This window comes from Hyaena hyaena, unplaced genomic scaffold, assembly GCF_003009895.1.
Source record: "Hyaena hyaena isolate Hyena2069 unplaced genomic scaffold, ASM300989v1 scaffold_1008, whole genome shotgun sequence".
Lineage (NCBI taxonomy): Eukaryota > Metazoa > Chordata > Mammalia > Carnivora > Hyaenidae > Hyaena > Hyaena hyaena.
In genome coordinates, this window is record NW_024081641.1 from 346,878 (window position 1) to 362,718 (window position 15,841).

At 41.7% G+C, this 15,841-nt stretch overlaps 1 protein-coding gene across 2 annotated transcripts in view; it reads left to right on the top strand.

The window, feature by feature from the left end:
- The first annotated feature begins 10,182 nt into the window (after positions 1-10,182).
- The window catches only part of ADGRG6 (adhesion G protein-coupled receptor G6), a 137,796-nt gene continuing 132,137 nt past the window's right edge, over positions 10,183-15,841 (top strand). For both annotated transcript variants that reach the window (XM_039221757.1, XM_039221758.1), the window contains exon 1: positions 10,183-10,233. In XM_039221757.1, the coding sequence (XP_039077688.1) occupies positions 10,232-10,233 (2 nt within the window). In that variant the 5' untranslated portion in view covers positions 10,183-10,231. The remainder of the gene's footprint in view (positions 10,234-15,841) is intronic.

The following is a 15,841-nucleotide window of genomic DNA, read 5'->3' on the forward strand; positions in this document are numbered from 1 at the left end:
CATTGAGAGTTGGAGGTATCTGTCATCTGAAGATCAGTGTGTGAACCTGGAAAGCTAATGGAGGAAAAAGCAGTAATTTCACATGTGGAAGTCTCAATCCAGGAAGGCTCAGAAATTGGAGGCATGCAATTCCTTTTATGTTAGAAGTGAGGTGGGTGACTGCTTTAGGATCTATATAAGGAGCAACTTAGGAGTGCAGACCTGCTAAGAGAACACATCTGGGGTAAAGGGCAATTCTGACTAAGCCAACTTGACAAGACTCTTGTGCAGCGAGGCCAGATGATCAGACACTACCTGGGGAATGGCAGGGGTGAGGAGTTTGAAAAATTGGTTGTTTGTTCGCCTCTATAAATATTCTTGGCCACATACTGTATGTGGCCACAAATATTCATTTCTAAATGAAATGGCATGATGTTCTTTGTATTAAAGAGTGTTTATTTTTTCATTAATCGGCTTTTTAAATTAATCACTTTTCTCCAGTTGTAGAAAAGTATCTCAGATATTAAGCTTAGTACCGGTAAAGAATATTAGTATTGCTTTCACAAAGCATTTGCTTCCTGTCCCTATTTGCTTTTCTCCCACGAGGAATATGATTTTCCCCTCTCTCATGTGCATGTGAGCACACACACACACACACACACTTTCCATTTTCTGCCAAATTCCTGGAAAATTACTTTGATTTAAAAAAAAATAACAGATCACAGAAAACTTGTATAGAATCAACTCAGGAAAGCAAATACACAATAAAAACTATTACTTCCTGTTTGCTTGTCTCTTTTTGGCCAGAGTTATGAATATCATTGCAATTCAAGTGCTATATCTCTTGCTCAATATTTTTTTTTTTTGAGCAGCAGGCAAAGGTTTATTAAAGTATAAGATTAAAAAGTAAGAATAGTAGGAAAGCTCTCTTTACAGAGAGGGGACATTAGAAAGTGAATGCCCCTATTGCTCAATACTCTTAAAATGAAAAGATAAGATTTCTTGCATAAAATATTTTCCTTTAAATTATTTAATTTATTTGGACATCTGATTGTATAATATTTTATCAATTCTTTATTCTTATTTTTTAAATGTTTTTACTTATTTCTGAGAGAAAGAGAGAGAGAGACAGCATGAGCAGGGGAGGGTCAGAGAGAGAGGGAGATACAGAATCTGAAGCAGGCTCCAGGCCCTGAACTAGCTGTCAGCACAGAGCCCAATGCAGGGCTCGAACCCACGAACCGTGAGATCATGACCTGAGCCGAAGTCGGATACTTAACCAACTGAGCCACCCAGGCACTCCTTATCAATTCTTTAGATAATTCTTCAGTTATTATATCAGTCAGGATCAGCTAGATTATACCTTCATAACAAATAACCCCAAATCTTAGTGGCCTACAGGAACGAAAGCAGATTTTACTCACTTTTTACCCTAAAGGTTCGCTAGAGGTCCAAACATCCTCACTTAGGAACTGATGAAATCAGCAGACGAAATCTCCACCCTTTTATAATATTGCCAGTTGCTGCATCAGGAAGAGACAGTGACAAATTGCACTCTACTTTTTAAAAACTTCTATCCCAAAGTGATATATGCCACTTATGCTCACATCCTATTTCCTAAAGCAAGTCCACATTACCTTACCTAACATCCTAGGGAAAGGAAAGAGCACTCCTATCATGTGCTGAGAAAGAACCATCACTCTGGTAAGCTGCCCTAATGACTCCCACAGCTATATCATCTGAAAATAGCAAAGGGTCATGTATAATCGTGTAAATTAACATGAATACAGTCAATCCTATGTTAGCTGCATGATGCCAAGCATCAAAGAGCTTAGATGTCTGTTATGTAGGTTTGCAATAGAAAAGAACCACATCTCCTTGACTTCATAAGTCTCTGGAACCTGTTGCTTGCTTTCCATTTCCATTTCCACAATATTTATTTTCTCACTTAGAGTTACTGTGGTCCTCCTCTGTCATAAATCATCTCTACTATAGTCCATCCTGATTAATTCTCTATAAACATTGCTTTCCTCCTGTGGCTCCCTTGCCAACAAGCTAAACAAAAACAGAAGACAGTTAAAAATGAGTCAAACTCCTTAGACTGACCCTCCAAGCCTCCCACAATCTGCCATCAATTAGTCTTTTGCTCCTTATCAGCCTCTAGAATCTGTAACTGCAGCCAGACCGTTTGCTCACTTGCCCTCAAATATTTATCACCATTTCCTACATTGTGGGGAAAACAGTTGCACTGCTTCAAATTCTCACTTTTGTCCTCTTTTGCTGAAAATCAAAGCTACTCTTTAAGACTTAATGGAACTTCTCACTCGTCCGTGAGAGGTTATTCTACAATTGCCAAGGAAGCTTGACAGAGATCTTAAGAAAAATCTTAGAATGCAATGCTTGCATTAAGTAACTAACTTTTATGAAGCACCTCATATATTCCAGGCAGTGTGACAGTTGCATGTGTCAGATGGTTTAACAGACATCTCAGATTTACCATGTCCAAATCTGAATTCTTGATTTTCCCTCCTAAATCTGCTTCTCCCTCAGTCTTCTCTTTCAGTTATTAGCAATTCCATTCACACACCTATGTAGGTGAGAACACCAGAATCTTCTCCACCTGTTTTTTCCTCATACTCCGTATCCAGTTATCAGCAAATAACCTTCGGAATATCCCAAGTCCGATAACTTCTCGCCACTGCCACTTCCATTTCCGTCACCCTAGTTCAAACCATTATTGTCTCTTTCTTTGATTATGCAGCCTGCTAAATAGTCTGCTTCCAGTTTTGAACTCCTTAGATTCTGTTTTCCAATATGTCAGACCATACTTTTGTCTAGTCAAGATTACTTTAATATTTAATTATCATACAAAAAAATCCAATGCCTGTTCTATTGCCTGTAAGAAAAAAAAATTGGCTTTTTGCTATCTCTCAGATCTCATTCCCTCTTTTTCTTTCAAGTCCTGCCTCTCTGTCTTCCTTGCTGTGGTATGCAGGCCAAAGCCATCATACTACAGGACACTTGGACTTGCTTGTTTTTCTTGTTTGGAAACTCTCCTTTCATATAACTGACTGCTTCTATTTTCCACTTAATTCAAGTCTCTTCTATGATGACCTCTTGTCTGAAAGGCTTTCCCTGACCACTCTGTAGAAAATAGCACCTGTCATCACAATCTTTTTATTGTTTTGAATTTAAGAAAGACAGAGAGACAGAGAGAGAGAGAGAGAGAGAGAGAGAGAGAGAGAGAAATTCCAAGCAGGCTCCATGCTGTAAGAGTGAAACTCAGTGTGGGGCTTGAACTCACAAACTATGAGATCATGACCTGAGCTGCAATGAAGAATCAGATGTTTAATAGACTAAGCCACCCGGGTGCCCCATCACAATATTTTAAAATCTCTTCTTTTATTTCATGGAACTTATCACCATGGATCTACTTTTTATTACATTACCATCTACCTCTCCTCCCACCCAAGGTAGAATTTAAGCATAATGAAGGAGACTTTATTTTTGTTCATTGCTGTAATGATAGTGCTTAAAACAATACTTGACATAGGCAGGCAATCAATATCTTTATTGATGAATGAATACATGAATGAAAGGAAAATTAATAATTACTTGAATAGGGGCACCTGAATGGCTCAGTTGGTTGAGCATCCAACTTTGGGTCAGGTCAGGATCTCACAGTTCCTTGGTTTGAGCCCCACATTGGGCTCTGTGCTGACAGTGCAGAGCCTGGAGCCTGCTTTGGATGCTGTGTCTCCCTCTCTCTCTGCCCCTTCCCTACTCACACTGTCTGTCTCCTCAAAATTAAATTAATATTAAAAAAATTAAACAAAATTACTTGAATAAATGTAGCTTTTATTATTGCATTCATTTATGCTTGATCTTCTTATATGATGCAGGACTGTTTCCCAGTTTTTGAAACTGTGAAGTTTATATATTCAGCTGGACTCTCAGAAACATTAATTCTCACCCTGCTAGTGAAGGCCAGTTTTGGAATGCTTTTAAAAGCAGAGTAATACAATAGCAGAAACACTTCTATGATTGTACTTCCTGGATCTGTATCTTTTTTCCTTGCATTTCTGTCCAGACCACACTCAAACCTCTCTGTAAATGTTCCAGGCCAGTATAGCTGGACTTGGTTTGGTTGGGCAAGGGTATAAGTGTTGACTTAGAAAAAATTGAGTTTAAGTTTTGGTTGCCTAGATGCTTTTAGGCCAAATGTCTGTATCTATAGCTCTGGTATGAGACTAAAGGAAGTGCTGCATAAAATTTTCTGAGTAGAGTGTCAAGTGCATAGGCAGCTCCAACGGTGGTAATTGCTATCAATATTATATTTTTATTATCAGTGGAAGTCTACAGAGCTGTCAGCACATGAAATTCATAGCAGCCTACATTACCCACCAAACTGTGAGAGTCAGACTCATAATATGTGTCATGTCAGCTTTAAAACAATAACTAATTAATTTGATTTTATCACAGGAAAAAAGGGTTTGTGGGAAGTAAACTCTAATGAACTTGATTTTCTCTTAGATGCTGTTAAGAATGGATTATACAAAAGATAATTTTTGAGCACTTGAAGAGAATGAAGTAAGTATTACTAAGAGCCAGTAAAAGCTCACTAAGAACAAGTCCTATCCTCAAATTCACGTTCAGGGTTGAAAACTAGAATGTCTAGATTGGCAAGTGGATTAGGACAATATCAAAGCTATAGGAATTTTCTGATGTATCGTGTCCTGTGACCAGCTGGGGGCTCCAGTTGGGAAAAATGTATAGGATCAGAGTAAGAAAAGACAAATAACAACTGGTTGAAAATGTATGTCTTCCAACATTGATTATTAGTAAATCAGTCTTACTAAGTAGCAGGCCTCTTGCGGAATTCCACAGGGCTTTGCTTGGGTCACTGTTGTCATTTATAACTCCAATATAGGAAATAGAACTATTACATTTTCATGTAACAAAAACTTGGAAAATACTGTTAACAAGATTAATAAAGGAATCAAATTTCAAATCGATCTCTACAAACTGATACACTGACTTGAACACAACAACATATACTCGGTTCCCTGACATGGGTTCAGATTATTGCATTAGGGTACGATGGGCTGCCTCCTGTGGAAAGACACGGGGGCAATAGTGAGGAGAGGCCATGAGGGAGAAGTGTAGGAAGTCAGTCAGACATTGGTGTGGCCTCAGCTTTCTCTTGCTTGCTGTGTGATAATGGGTAAGTTGCTTAACCACGTTGAGCTTTAATTTCCTATCTTTAACTAGGAATACAATCATTTGCAAAACACTTGAATTTGTAGAGACATGGTATTTTTGTGAGACTAACTTTTAGTTTTCTTTTTTCCCTTTATTCATTTCCCTTTCTCCTTCGTCCTGTTCAAGCTTCTAGCTGCTGTAAGCTCATAGCTTCTGGAAATAATGCGGCAGGAAAAAAAAAAACAGAAGTCATTTGGAATCTCTGGATTTGTTTTCCATACCGTAAGCCAGAACACTGAGAGAACTGAGAGGATTGGAGGTACAGATGAAGTGCTGAGACATAGCAGAGAAAGAGAAACTATCTCCCTTCTCAGGATAGAAAGGGAAGTAAGAGCGATTGTGGGTGTGTTAGAGCAGAGTTCTGAGCCGTTTCTTGCATGCTGACTCTCTGATCTCTGTGAGAACCCAGAGAGGGGTCAACGGTCCAGAATTGGAAAGGGTGCTCGAAGGTACCAGGCTGATTGACAGGGATGGCCCATCAGGAAGTCAAGAAAAAGCCACAAGCCAGGAGGGGCCTCGTTGACAAGATTGACAACCTTTGCAGACTGATGACCAAGGACCAGACAGGTTGGTATCTGCTGACATAAATAAATCAAGGGCCATATTTTTTCTATCCTCCCTGCTGAAGAAACCAGCTAGCCTAGTGAAAGGGAAGGAATCAAGTTGGTTAAGGCAGAATGAGAGACTAAAACAGAAATTGTGTTGAAGAGTTACTTATAAAATATGTGTCTTGACCAACTAGATTTGTAGCATAAAATTTATACACTCCCTGCCATGTTGCAGAAGACCAGTACAATAATAAATACTTCTATTCCTACTATAATTATGTGGCTGCTCGAGAGGTCACCACCTTTCATTTACACAAGAGTAATATCCAGTTCAGGAAAGGTAAGGATCTCACCGTTATCAGGGGCGAGAAGCAGAATCCACTTTGAGTACCTTGTCAAGTGGGCTTTGATAGCAAAGGGTAAATCACATGTGTAGCAAGGAGCCAGGCACTGAATGGTTAATATAACCATGGCTGCGGAAACTGACTAAGGAAAAGCTGAGTAGAGAGAGATGGTAGCTGTCTTCAGATATTTGAAAGGCTTTTTGTGGAAGATAGAATGTCCTTGTTCTGAATGGAAGTTGATGGCATGAATGTTTGATTCAATCAACAGAAAGAGGAAGTTTCTCATAGCGGAGTGTTCATCAATGCTAAGGATTCAAACAGATGTTCAATATTCATTTTGTCTGGAATGTTGTCAGAGGATTCCTGTGTGCAAAGGAATGTGGTCCTGGCACTTTCAGTTTTAGGATGATGTATGAGGCACGCAGAGGCAACCGATATTACCAAATTCCAGGAAATATGCTGGGTACTCTGTATCGTGAGCTCACTGAATCTGCCTAATGACCCCATGAGTTAAACATTATAAGTATTACAAATCAGGTTTATAGTAAACTACCAGAGTTCATAGTGCTGGTAAATTACAGGAACAAGTTTTGAACCTGGTTGTTACATTAAAAGATCATGTACTTTTCCTCTTCACACTCTATTTCCCTAACATGCTCTTTCAAAGAAAAAGAACAAATCCTTAGTTTGAGGACAGAATTATCAAAATACACAGAATTTTACTAACGTACTGATCAATGACAGGCACTGTCTCCAGAAATATTTTACCTACAATTCATGTAAACACATAGAAATAAGAATAAATACATTTATGAACATGTAACATAGAAGAGCACTTGTAAATATACATCTATTTTAGACATAGGTACATTTGTTTCAGGTACTATGATGGTTAGTGTGTTTTTTAAGTTTATTAATTTATTTTGACAGAGAGACAGAGAGAGAGGCAGAGAGTACGCATGATCAGGGGAAGGACAGAGAAAGAGGGAGAGAGAGATAATCCCAAGCAGGCTCTGCACTGTCAGCTCAGAGCCCCATGCAGCGCTTGAACTCACAACCATGAGATCATGACCTGAGCCGAAATCAAGAGTTGCTGCTTAACTGACTGAGCCATCCATGCACCCCTGTGATGGTTAGGTTAATTTTATATGTCCACTTGGCTGGGCCATAGAGTCCAGATATTTGGTCAAACTTACTCTGGATGTTTCTGTGAAGATGTTTTTTGGATGAGGGTAAAAGTTAGATCTGTAGACATTGAGTAAAGCACATTCCTCTCCAATCAGTAGATTGGTAGGAAGTGTAAGTGTAAGTGTAAGTAAGAAGGTGTTAATAGAAGAAAGACTAACCTCCTGCAAACAAGAAGGAATTCTGCCAGCAGACACCATTTGGACTTGGACGTAACTCTTCCCTGAGTCTCCAGCATGCTAGCCTATCCTGCAGATTTTAGACTTGTACCTCCACAATCATGTGGGCAATCCTTTAAATCTCTCTTTATATGTACGTATGTATCCTATTTGTTCTGTTTGTCTAAATCACCCTAATACAGTTATATCTATTTCCTTCTCTGCCCTTATGTTTCCTAGCTTTGAAAGTCTATGAGTGAGATGCATGAGTTTGGAAGCACTCCTCTGTCAAGCCTTCAGATGAGACAGCACCCTTATGAGAGGCAAGGGGCTAAGCTGCCCTCAGATTCCTGAATCTGAGAACCATGAAATAATAAATGTCATTGCTCAACAGAAAATTCTGAGTAGAGCCTAAACATTCTTAGGACATTCTGGTGTGACAGAGACCTATTTGAATTGTGCAAACCTCACATCTCTGGGTCTCATTTCCCTTTCTGTCATAACGGAGCACTGGACAGCGGACATCAGTTTCCCTTAAGTGCTCAATTTAACCTCTCTATTAATTATATTGTTTATTCATCAAAATAAACACTGATAAAAGTCACAAGAAGAACACAGCCTGGATTTTCAGCCCTCCGCATTTGGTGGCAGCGTTCCAACTTCCTTTCTGCCAGTAGCTGTCTGTGCTCAAGTCCTGTTCTGCTTCTTTTTGTTCCACCCCAACAGTTTCCTATCACCAGCTGATCAATGTTACATAAATTTTTTGGCACTTCTGTGTGTGGCCTGCGCCTGTATACGTGTGCATGCACACCGTTCAAGTTGGGCTGAACTCTGGATGTATGCTGCTCTATCACCGGATGATTTGCCTCCAGCATTTCACAGATTAACTCTGGCAGTACATAAGGGAAGGGAACTACTTTCCAAGTGTGAGTCCTTTTTTTTTTTTTTTTTTCCTCCCCTCTTCTCATCTCCAAGGAGGTGTGTCCATATCTTTTTTGCCAGGCAGCTTCAGAGCGCTGGAATCCAGGCAGTGGACTTTCCCCAGGGAGTAACTGGATTTGCTTTTGCAAATCAATTCTGCTGAATGAAATGTCATGGGAACATTTTTCCAGTCCCCTGTTAATATCCCTTCATTTTTCCTGTCTCTAAGTCTCAGAGAAGCAGTAGAGAGGGTTCTGGTAGGTCGGTCTCAGTCAAATCCGTGCACCAGTTTGCCACTAGTTCTGGTACGTGTTGCTTTCGCTGAATCTCTGTGCACCCAATCTCAGCCCCCAGAGTCTGTTCCTACCTCGTATCACACAGAACCTCCCCCCCCCCCTTCAGATACTTCTTTCCAGAAGGGAGGCGAACAGTTCAAATTAAGGGCAATGGCGAAGATTTTAAGTATTATCGCTCTATGCGTTATTTAGAGGCATTTAATGCAGAAGACAAAATTCTAAGCCGACAGGATGAATCTCTATTCACGAAACTATAGGCGCCAGCAAGTCAGGGAGAGAAGACAGTGGGTATATTTGTCGTGGGTGTGATGCTGGGCACAGGTATACTGCAACTGGCGCCTTCTCGGTCTCTTCTTAAGTCTGGTCTCCCTCCTCCTAGGAGAAGGGTGTGGTGGGAGGCCGTCCTTTTTCCCGTAGAGACCAAGGGATGCGGAGATGGTGCGGGGTGGCTGAGTACACTCGGGAGACAGACGGCTCCCCCTTCACTCTGATTATTAGAAATAAAAAGAACAAAAGAACGAAGAAAGACGAAAGAGGTGAAAGAAAAGAAAGGAGGAGAACAGGGGAGAAAAGGACAGAGGAGAAGAAGAACAGGAAGGAAAAGGAAGCCGGCGGCCCCAGAGCTTGGCGCAGGGGACCCGGGTGGGCTGGGGACACGGACGCCCAGCAGGCGGGCAGACGCCCACATCGCCGCCGGCGTTCCGAGCTTCCCTTTTTTTTTTTTTGCACTAAGAGTCTCCCGAAGTCAGGGCTCTTGGCTTTCTGCTGACCTCGGGTTTGCCCGTCCCCTCCCCCGCCTGGGAGCGGAGCCCCGCGCGCCGCCGAGCGCCCACCCCGGCCCGGCCCCCGCGCCGCGCTCCGGGCTGCCCGTCGGGGGGCGCCCCTCCCGCCCCGCAGCCGGGCTGCCCCCTCTCGGCCCCGGGGCAGGCGATCCTGGGTGGGGCGGCCGCGCCGTGGGGACGCCCCCGCCGCCGAGCGTCGAGCCTGGGGCCGCCGCAGGGCCGCGCGCCGCCTGGGCAGCCGCACCTGAGCCCCCCCACCCCCGGCTCGGGCCGAGCTGACTGGCGGGGGGCGGGGGAGACGCGAGCCTCACCGCGGTGACCACGTGCCGCCTCCCGCGGGCGGGGGCGAGGACCCCTCCACCCGCGCGCGGCGCAGATCACCCCGAGCACCCAGCGCCGGCTCCGAGGCGGCCCCGGCCGCTCTCACCGTCTCGCCGCAACTTTTGTGAAGCTGGCGCGTACGGAGGGACCGGCCGCCCCGGCCGCCCCCTAGCCGCCGCGAGCCGCACTTGAACTCCGCCGCGCCGCCTTCCACCTTGCGCCGCCCCGGGCGCGGGCGTGGAGTGGCTGCCGGGAAACCCCGATGAACTCTCCAGAAAGTGCGTGAAGGAGGGTCGGGCAGCCGCGCTCGGCCCGGGGGTGGGGGGTGGGGGGCGCTCGGGGGTCTCCGTCGGGGAGCTCCCAGCGGCAGAGCCCGGGAAAGACTGTGGACCATGACCGTGCGGCCCCTGCGGACCTCAGCGCAGTAATGCCAACATGTAAGTCTCCCCTTTCAGCGGAGAATTCCTTCACACCTTTACCTGGGCCTCCCTCCCCCCCCCCCGCCCCCACCTCAGCTAAATGATTTTGTTAGGACTTCAGCGGCATTGACAGAATAAACCGGTTTGTCTTCAGTTTGACCCCTGAGGCACCGAGGAGAGAGCTGGTATTGCCAGGCGGAGCTGTGACATGTGTGTGCGGCTTCCTTTTTTTTTTTTTTTTTTTTTTTTTTTTCCAGCGAGAGGTAAACCTCACATTTGGGCGGTGTGAAGCGTAATAAAAAAGGGCAGGGCTTCAAGAATGGGGAAAACGTGTTTTCGAGTCAAATTAAACAGGGAGTAACAGGCATCGCTATTCCATCCAGGGGCCTTGCCCTATCAAGAGAGAGCGCTCCTGGATCAGCACCTGCGGGCTTGGAAGGTACTGGTATACCGAGAAAATGTTGACTTTACACATTGTCACCCTTGACTGTCGAAGTTATTCTTGGATCTTTGGGTTATTTGAGTGGTTAAAAAAAAAAACGCGCTGAAAAATTTCTTGGTTGTCTTGTGTAGATTAAACGTAATGAAGGACTATGTCATTTTACGGGATGGGATCTGGGAGGTGACTTGCCTTGAATTAGAAGTGGGGGATGGAGGGCTGTGAAGGGTCACAGAAACCGAAGAGGTTTTGATTTTACGAAATTATCATCGAAGTGCTGAGGTTTCTCCGAGCGACCCCGCGAAAGGGCCACTGAGCGCAGCCTGGGCCTTCCAGAATGGAAAAAAGGAAGATTGTTCTAAAAAGGCCCTATGTTTGTGTCCTACCCAGAAGTTGCCTGTTCCTGTAATATGTAATTTTCCCTCTGATGTTTTATTTAATCTTGGACAGATCCGCTGACATTTTACTCCCTTCCACTAACATCCAGGAGTTTCTAGAAATTGATACTCAGTCTTCCTCCTCCAGCTACGGGATCCTTCTGTGTTTCCATCAGAATTTCCTCTTTCAGCTTAATACCTGGGTAGAGACTTGCGCCTCAGGCCCTGTCTTTCCCTTCCTTGCAACTTCACCTTCTCTCACCACCCAGGACACGTTTTTAAAAACTGAAGAGTGGTGCCCGCAAATGTAGCCCTCTGTTCCAGGTGGTGAGCAGTAGAATTAGAGAAGAACTACCTATTTTTATTAAAGTGACTGTGCAGTAAATGCACACCTGTGAATTTTAAGGTTTCCTTCATGCCAGTGGAATCAACGAAGTGTAACCTGAAATAATTTGTTTTGAGATGCAGCCAACAGTCTCAGAGAAGACTTGTTCTCGTACACAGGCGACACATTTTGAATGAATGTGAACTTGTTTTAAACTTCGGTTTTTCCTAAAAATATAGCAAGGTTTTTAACAGCAGATATTTGTCTAGTAGCTTACTTTCAGCTTTCCTAGGCAATGTAGATCTTATGGGAAGTGAAAGAAAAGCATGAATACCAGTTTTTTAAAATCTAACGTGAAACTGATCCACAGGTAATGTAAAAGTTTCCTCATGAAATTATTTACTCCATTTGAATTCCACATGTTCAGAAATTCTTATGTCATTAGAGAGTTAAAATAGGAATATTTAATCACACAAAGTATAGTTTAGTACCCCGCTTTGAGTTTCTTTATGGAGCTATTTTGTCTGCAAGTTTTTCCATTTCTTGCCAGATCATAATGGTTTCTTTTTCCGTTTTGCTGTTTGTAATTCATACGGAATGGTTTAAGATGAGCTGATTCTTTTTAGAAACTAGTATGTTAGAATATATGGAAATAATACCAACCTTTCCGAAGTAAACATTCTTATTATCTTGTTGAAAAATGCTAAAATGGGGAACACAAACTATATTATCTTTTAAATTTTAATTTTAGTGGGTTCAAGCACACAAACTAAGGTATTTTCTGCCTACTCTTTGTGGAGAGAGAATATTAATATATTGTTACATTCAAGTTATAGATTGCATAAATATATTTGGAGTTGTACTGATTATATTTTTTCATATCCTAAGAAATTTAGCAGATTTAGCAGGACTTGTGTTAACTGGTTTCAAGCTGCATGAAGCTCCTATTCCATTTATGGCTTATATAAATTACATGACACTGTGCTTTTCCAATGTGAATGGTGAATGAAGCTATTGTCTCTTGGCTTATGGGAAATATTAGAAGCTTGTAGTTTTACTGCTTAACTGGACACGTCATTCTGATTTCTGGAAATAATGATTTGAAAGAGAATCAGTTTATACATTAAAAATAAACTGACATCCACTTCCTTAAGCTTGACCATTTTTCTAACTGCCCATCTCTTACAGAGTTTATATTTCTGATGGGATGATTAAAAGTTTCTAGAGACTCTTTAGACTTTAGACTAAATAGAGTAAGACTTTGTTCAATGTGTGTGGCATGCTTGGGCAAAAACCCTATCTTTCGATTTCATTTCTGATTGGATAGCATTATTGCATTATCTATATTGGGTGGTATTAAAATGCATACTTAGTTACTGGGGTGATAGCATTTAAAGAATATTTCAGTGGTAACTAAAAAATGACAGTAAAACTTGAGCCTGGTTACTTGAGTATCATCTCATTTTCCTTTATAAGCATTATTAAGGATGCAATTATTTGGAATGCCTAAGGCACTCAAGATTACTGCATTTAAAATATTTATGGCGAATATGACAAAACCTTAGCATATTTAGTATAGGATTTGTAACAAGAAACCACAAATTAGTAAGAAAAATATTCCTATTATAATTGAAAACTACAAAAACGATTTGAACATGCCAATCCAAATAAAGGAAATCCAAATGAGATGCTACTTCTATCAAACTGATGATGACTAAGGCAATAATAGTGGGTGGGAGTGTCAAGAGATAAACATGGATACACTTCAGTGTAAATGTCTATGGGTGTGTTTAAATTTATTTGGAAATAATTTTAAAGTGGGGCACCTGGGTGGCTCAGTGGGCTAAGCTTACAACTCTTGATTGCAGCTCAGTCATGGTCTCTCGGCTCCCGAGTTCGATCCCCTCATCAGGCTCTGTGCTGATAGCACAGAGATTCCTCTCTCTCACGCTTGCTCTTTCTCTGCCCCTCCCCCCACTTGGGCATGTGCATTCACTCCCTCTTTCCCTCTCTCTCAAAATAAATAAGCATTAAAAAAAAAAAAGAATGTTAAACCTTCAGAAAAGTTGCAAGAATAATACGAAAAGCACCTGTATCTTATGTGGAATCACTTGCTGTAAATGTTTATCCCATTTGTTTTCTTCTCCATCCTCTCTTCTTCCCTCCACCCACCACTGCCTGTACATGTACACACATTGTTTTTCCTGAATCATCTGAAAGTAAGTTATATATGCCAGGGCTTTAGGAGTTACTAATTTAATTGAAAATTTTATTGAGATACTTCTCAAGTTACAGGCAGTAGGATGAAATAGTAGAGATCCAATGTGCCTTTTACCCAGTTTCTCCCAGTGGTAACATTTTGAAAAGTGTAATACAGTGTCACAACCAGGATATTGATACAATGTCCTTTTTCAGATAGTCCTAGTTTTACATGGAGTCTATGTGTGTTTCTCAGGGTTGCCTTTTAATTTCACCTGTGGTACACGCCATGGTACAAAGGATGTTTCTGCCCAAATAAGGGTCAAGATTTGTGCAGATCTGAAGAATAAACGTTTCTACTGTTTGAAGTCGGGGTAAACCCAACTTAATAAAAGAACTTGAGTAATAGAATAGTGCTTTCTCTTTTTATTCATTGCTTGAGCTCAGGGACATGATCTTTAACCAAAAGGAGGAATACAATTATACTCAGGCTTGAATAAACCAAATTATGTTCTTTTCACTCTAGAGGAATTAAGGTACTCTCTGTGCCACTCCTCATGGTCCTTTGTGAAAAGATTGGACATAGAAATACACTTGCGATCTGAGGAATAATGTAATTCTGACTATTGCTGGTAAATAGAATTAGTGCCATGTCAATTTCTCCACTGATTTTAAATTTTCTTCACCAATTTTTCTTCAAACTTGACTTTTAAGGAGTAGAGAGGTGGAAGACATGTGGTTTTCTAGACTACTGATTATTTCAGTGGTGTGTTAGGATTAAGTCACATTCATGAGGGGTCATTCTGACAGGGACTCAAGCATGTTGTATGTTGTAGCCTGTGCAGACTGAAAAGTGGAGTGAGTTTGCAGTAGAGGTATCTTGGTTCTCAAGAAGGACAGGTGAATCGGAAGCCAGGTGGCATCAGGGATCTCTTTGCTCAGTCACCACTGATTATGTGATCTTAGGCAAGGTACTTAGTATTGTGATTTTTTTAAATTTTTGCCTGTGAAGTGATAAGTTTTATTGCTTGGATTTAAATTTAATGCTTAGATTCTTGTCAGGTGAAAGAAGTCTTCTAGGACTCTATTTCCTTAAAAATGTTCTTGCCCTCTTCAACAGAACTTTGAGGCTATGACTCAAGTAACACAAGATTGTTTTATGTTTTCTGTGGCTCCTGTTTAGAACCTTAGTAACCCTGTTCTGGATTTTCCATTCTTGTGAGAAAGTTATTTAAATCTCAGGGATGTGTCTTTGCTAAGCGATCCCCTGAGAAGACACATAGTGCTTTCCTTCCTCTGTTCTATTCTTAATTTATTTATATCTGTTCTTCAGTAAACAGTCAAGTGGATGAAAGTTGACTTGTCATGTGGGTTAAGTTTGATTACAAGTGCTTGCCTTGTCCTGGGTTCCTTTTCAATATGATGTGTTGGAGTCTTGGGAACCAGATGAAGCCCTTGGTCATTATCTGCAGCTATTGTCTGAAAGGACGGAGCTTCAGGATTGACTACAGAATCCCTAAATATAAGAACTTGTTATAGCAAAAGAAAGTTGCGTTATGAAAAATACTAAATGTTGCCAAGCTAACAAACATGATTCCTTAAGGATTTTTAAAGTTTATTTATTTTGAGAGAGAGAGAGAGAGAGGGAGGGGCAGAGAGGCAGGGAGAAAGAACTTCAAGCAGGCTCCATACTGTGAGTGAAGAGCCCAGCATGATGTTCAAACTCACGAACTGTGAGTTCATGGCCTGAGCTGAAATCAAGACTTGGATGCTTAACAAATGAGCCACCCAGGCAGCCCTCCTGGAGGATTATTTTAGAGAGCATGGAAATTTAAGGGGACCGTTATCCAAACGTTGACAAAGGAAGATTGTCATGTGCCAGAGAGATGAAGAAGCTGGGATTTCTCTTGAACTGATACTCTCCTCTGTAAATGGTACGGCTGGTAGCTAGGTTTGATTGCTCTGCCCCTTTATTTTTCTGGGCCTCAGTTTCCTCCTCTGTGAAATGTGAAGGTTAGACTTCATCTTTGGTATTCCCAGCTCTAAAGTTCTTTGAATATATAATTGTGTTTTTTGTTTTAGAAGCATACATTATAATTCATCCATAGTATGAATGGGAAACACCTCATTCATCCAAAATGAATGGACCCATTCTTCCAAATGAGTGAACGTTTCATGTGATAGAAATTTATCATCTCCCCTTTCTAAAGCCCTAACGAAGTGCCATGCACTTCTTTTGATAGATGACATCCTATATACAGAAGAGGAAATAGTCTCAGCATTTTA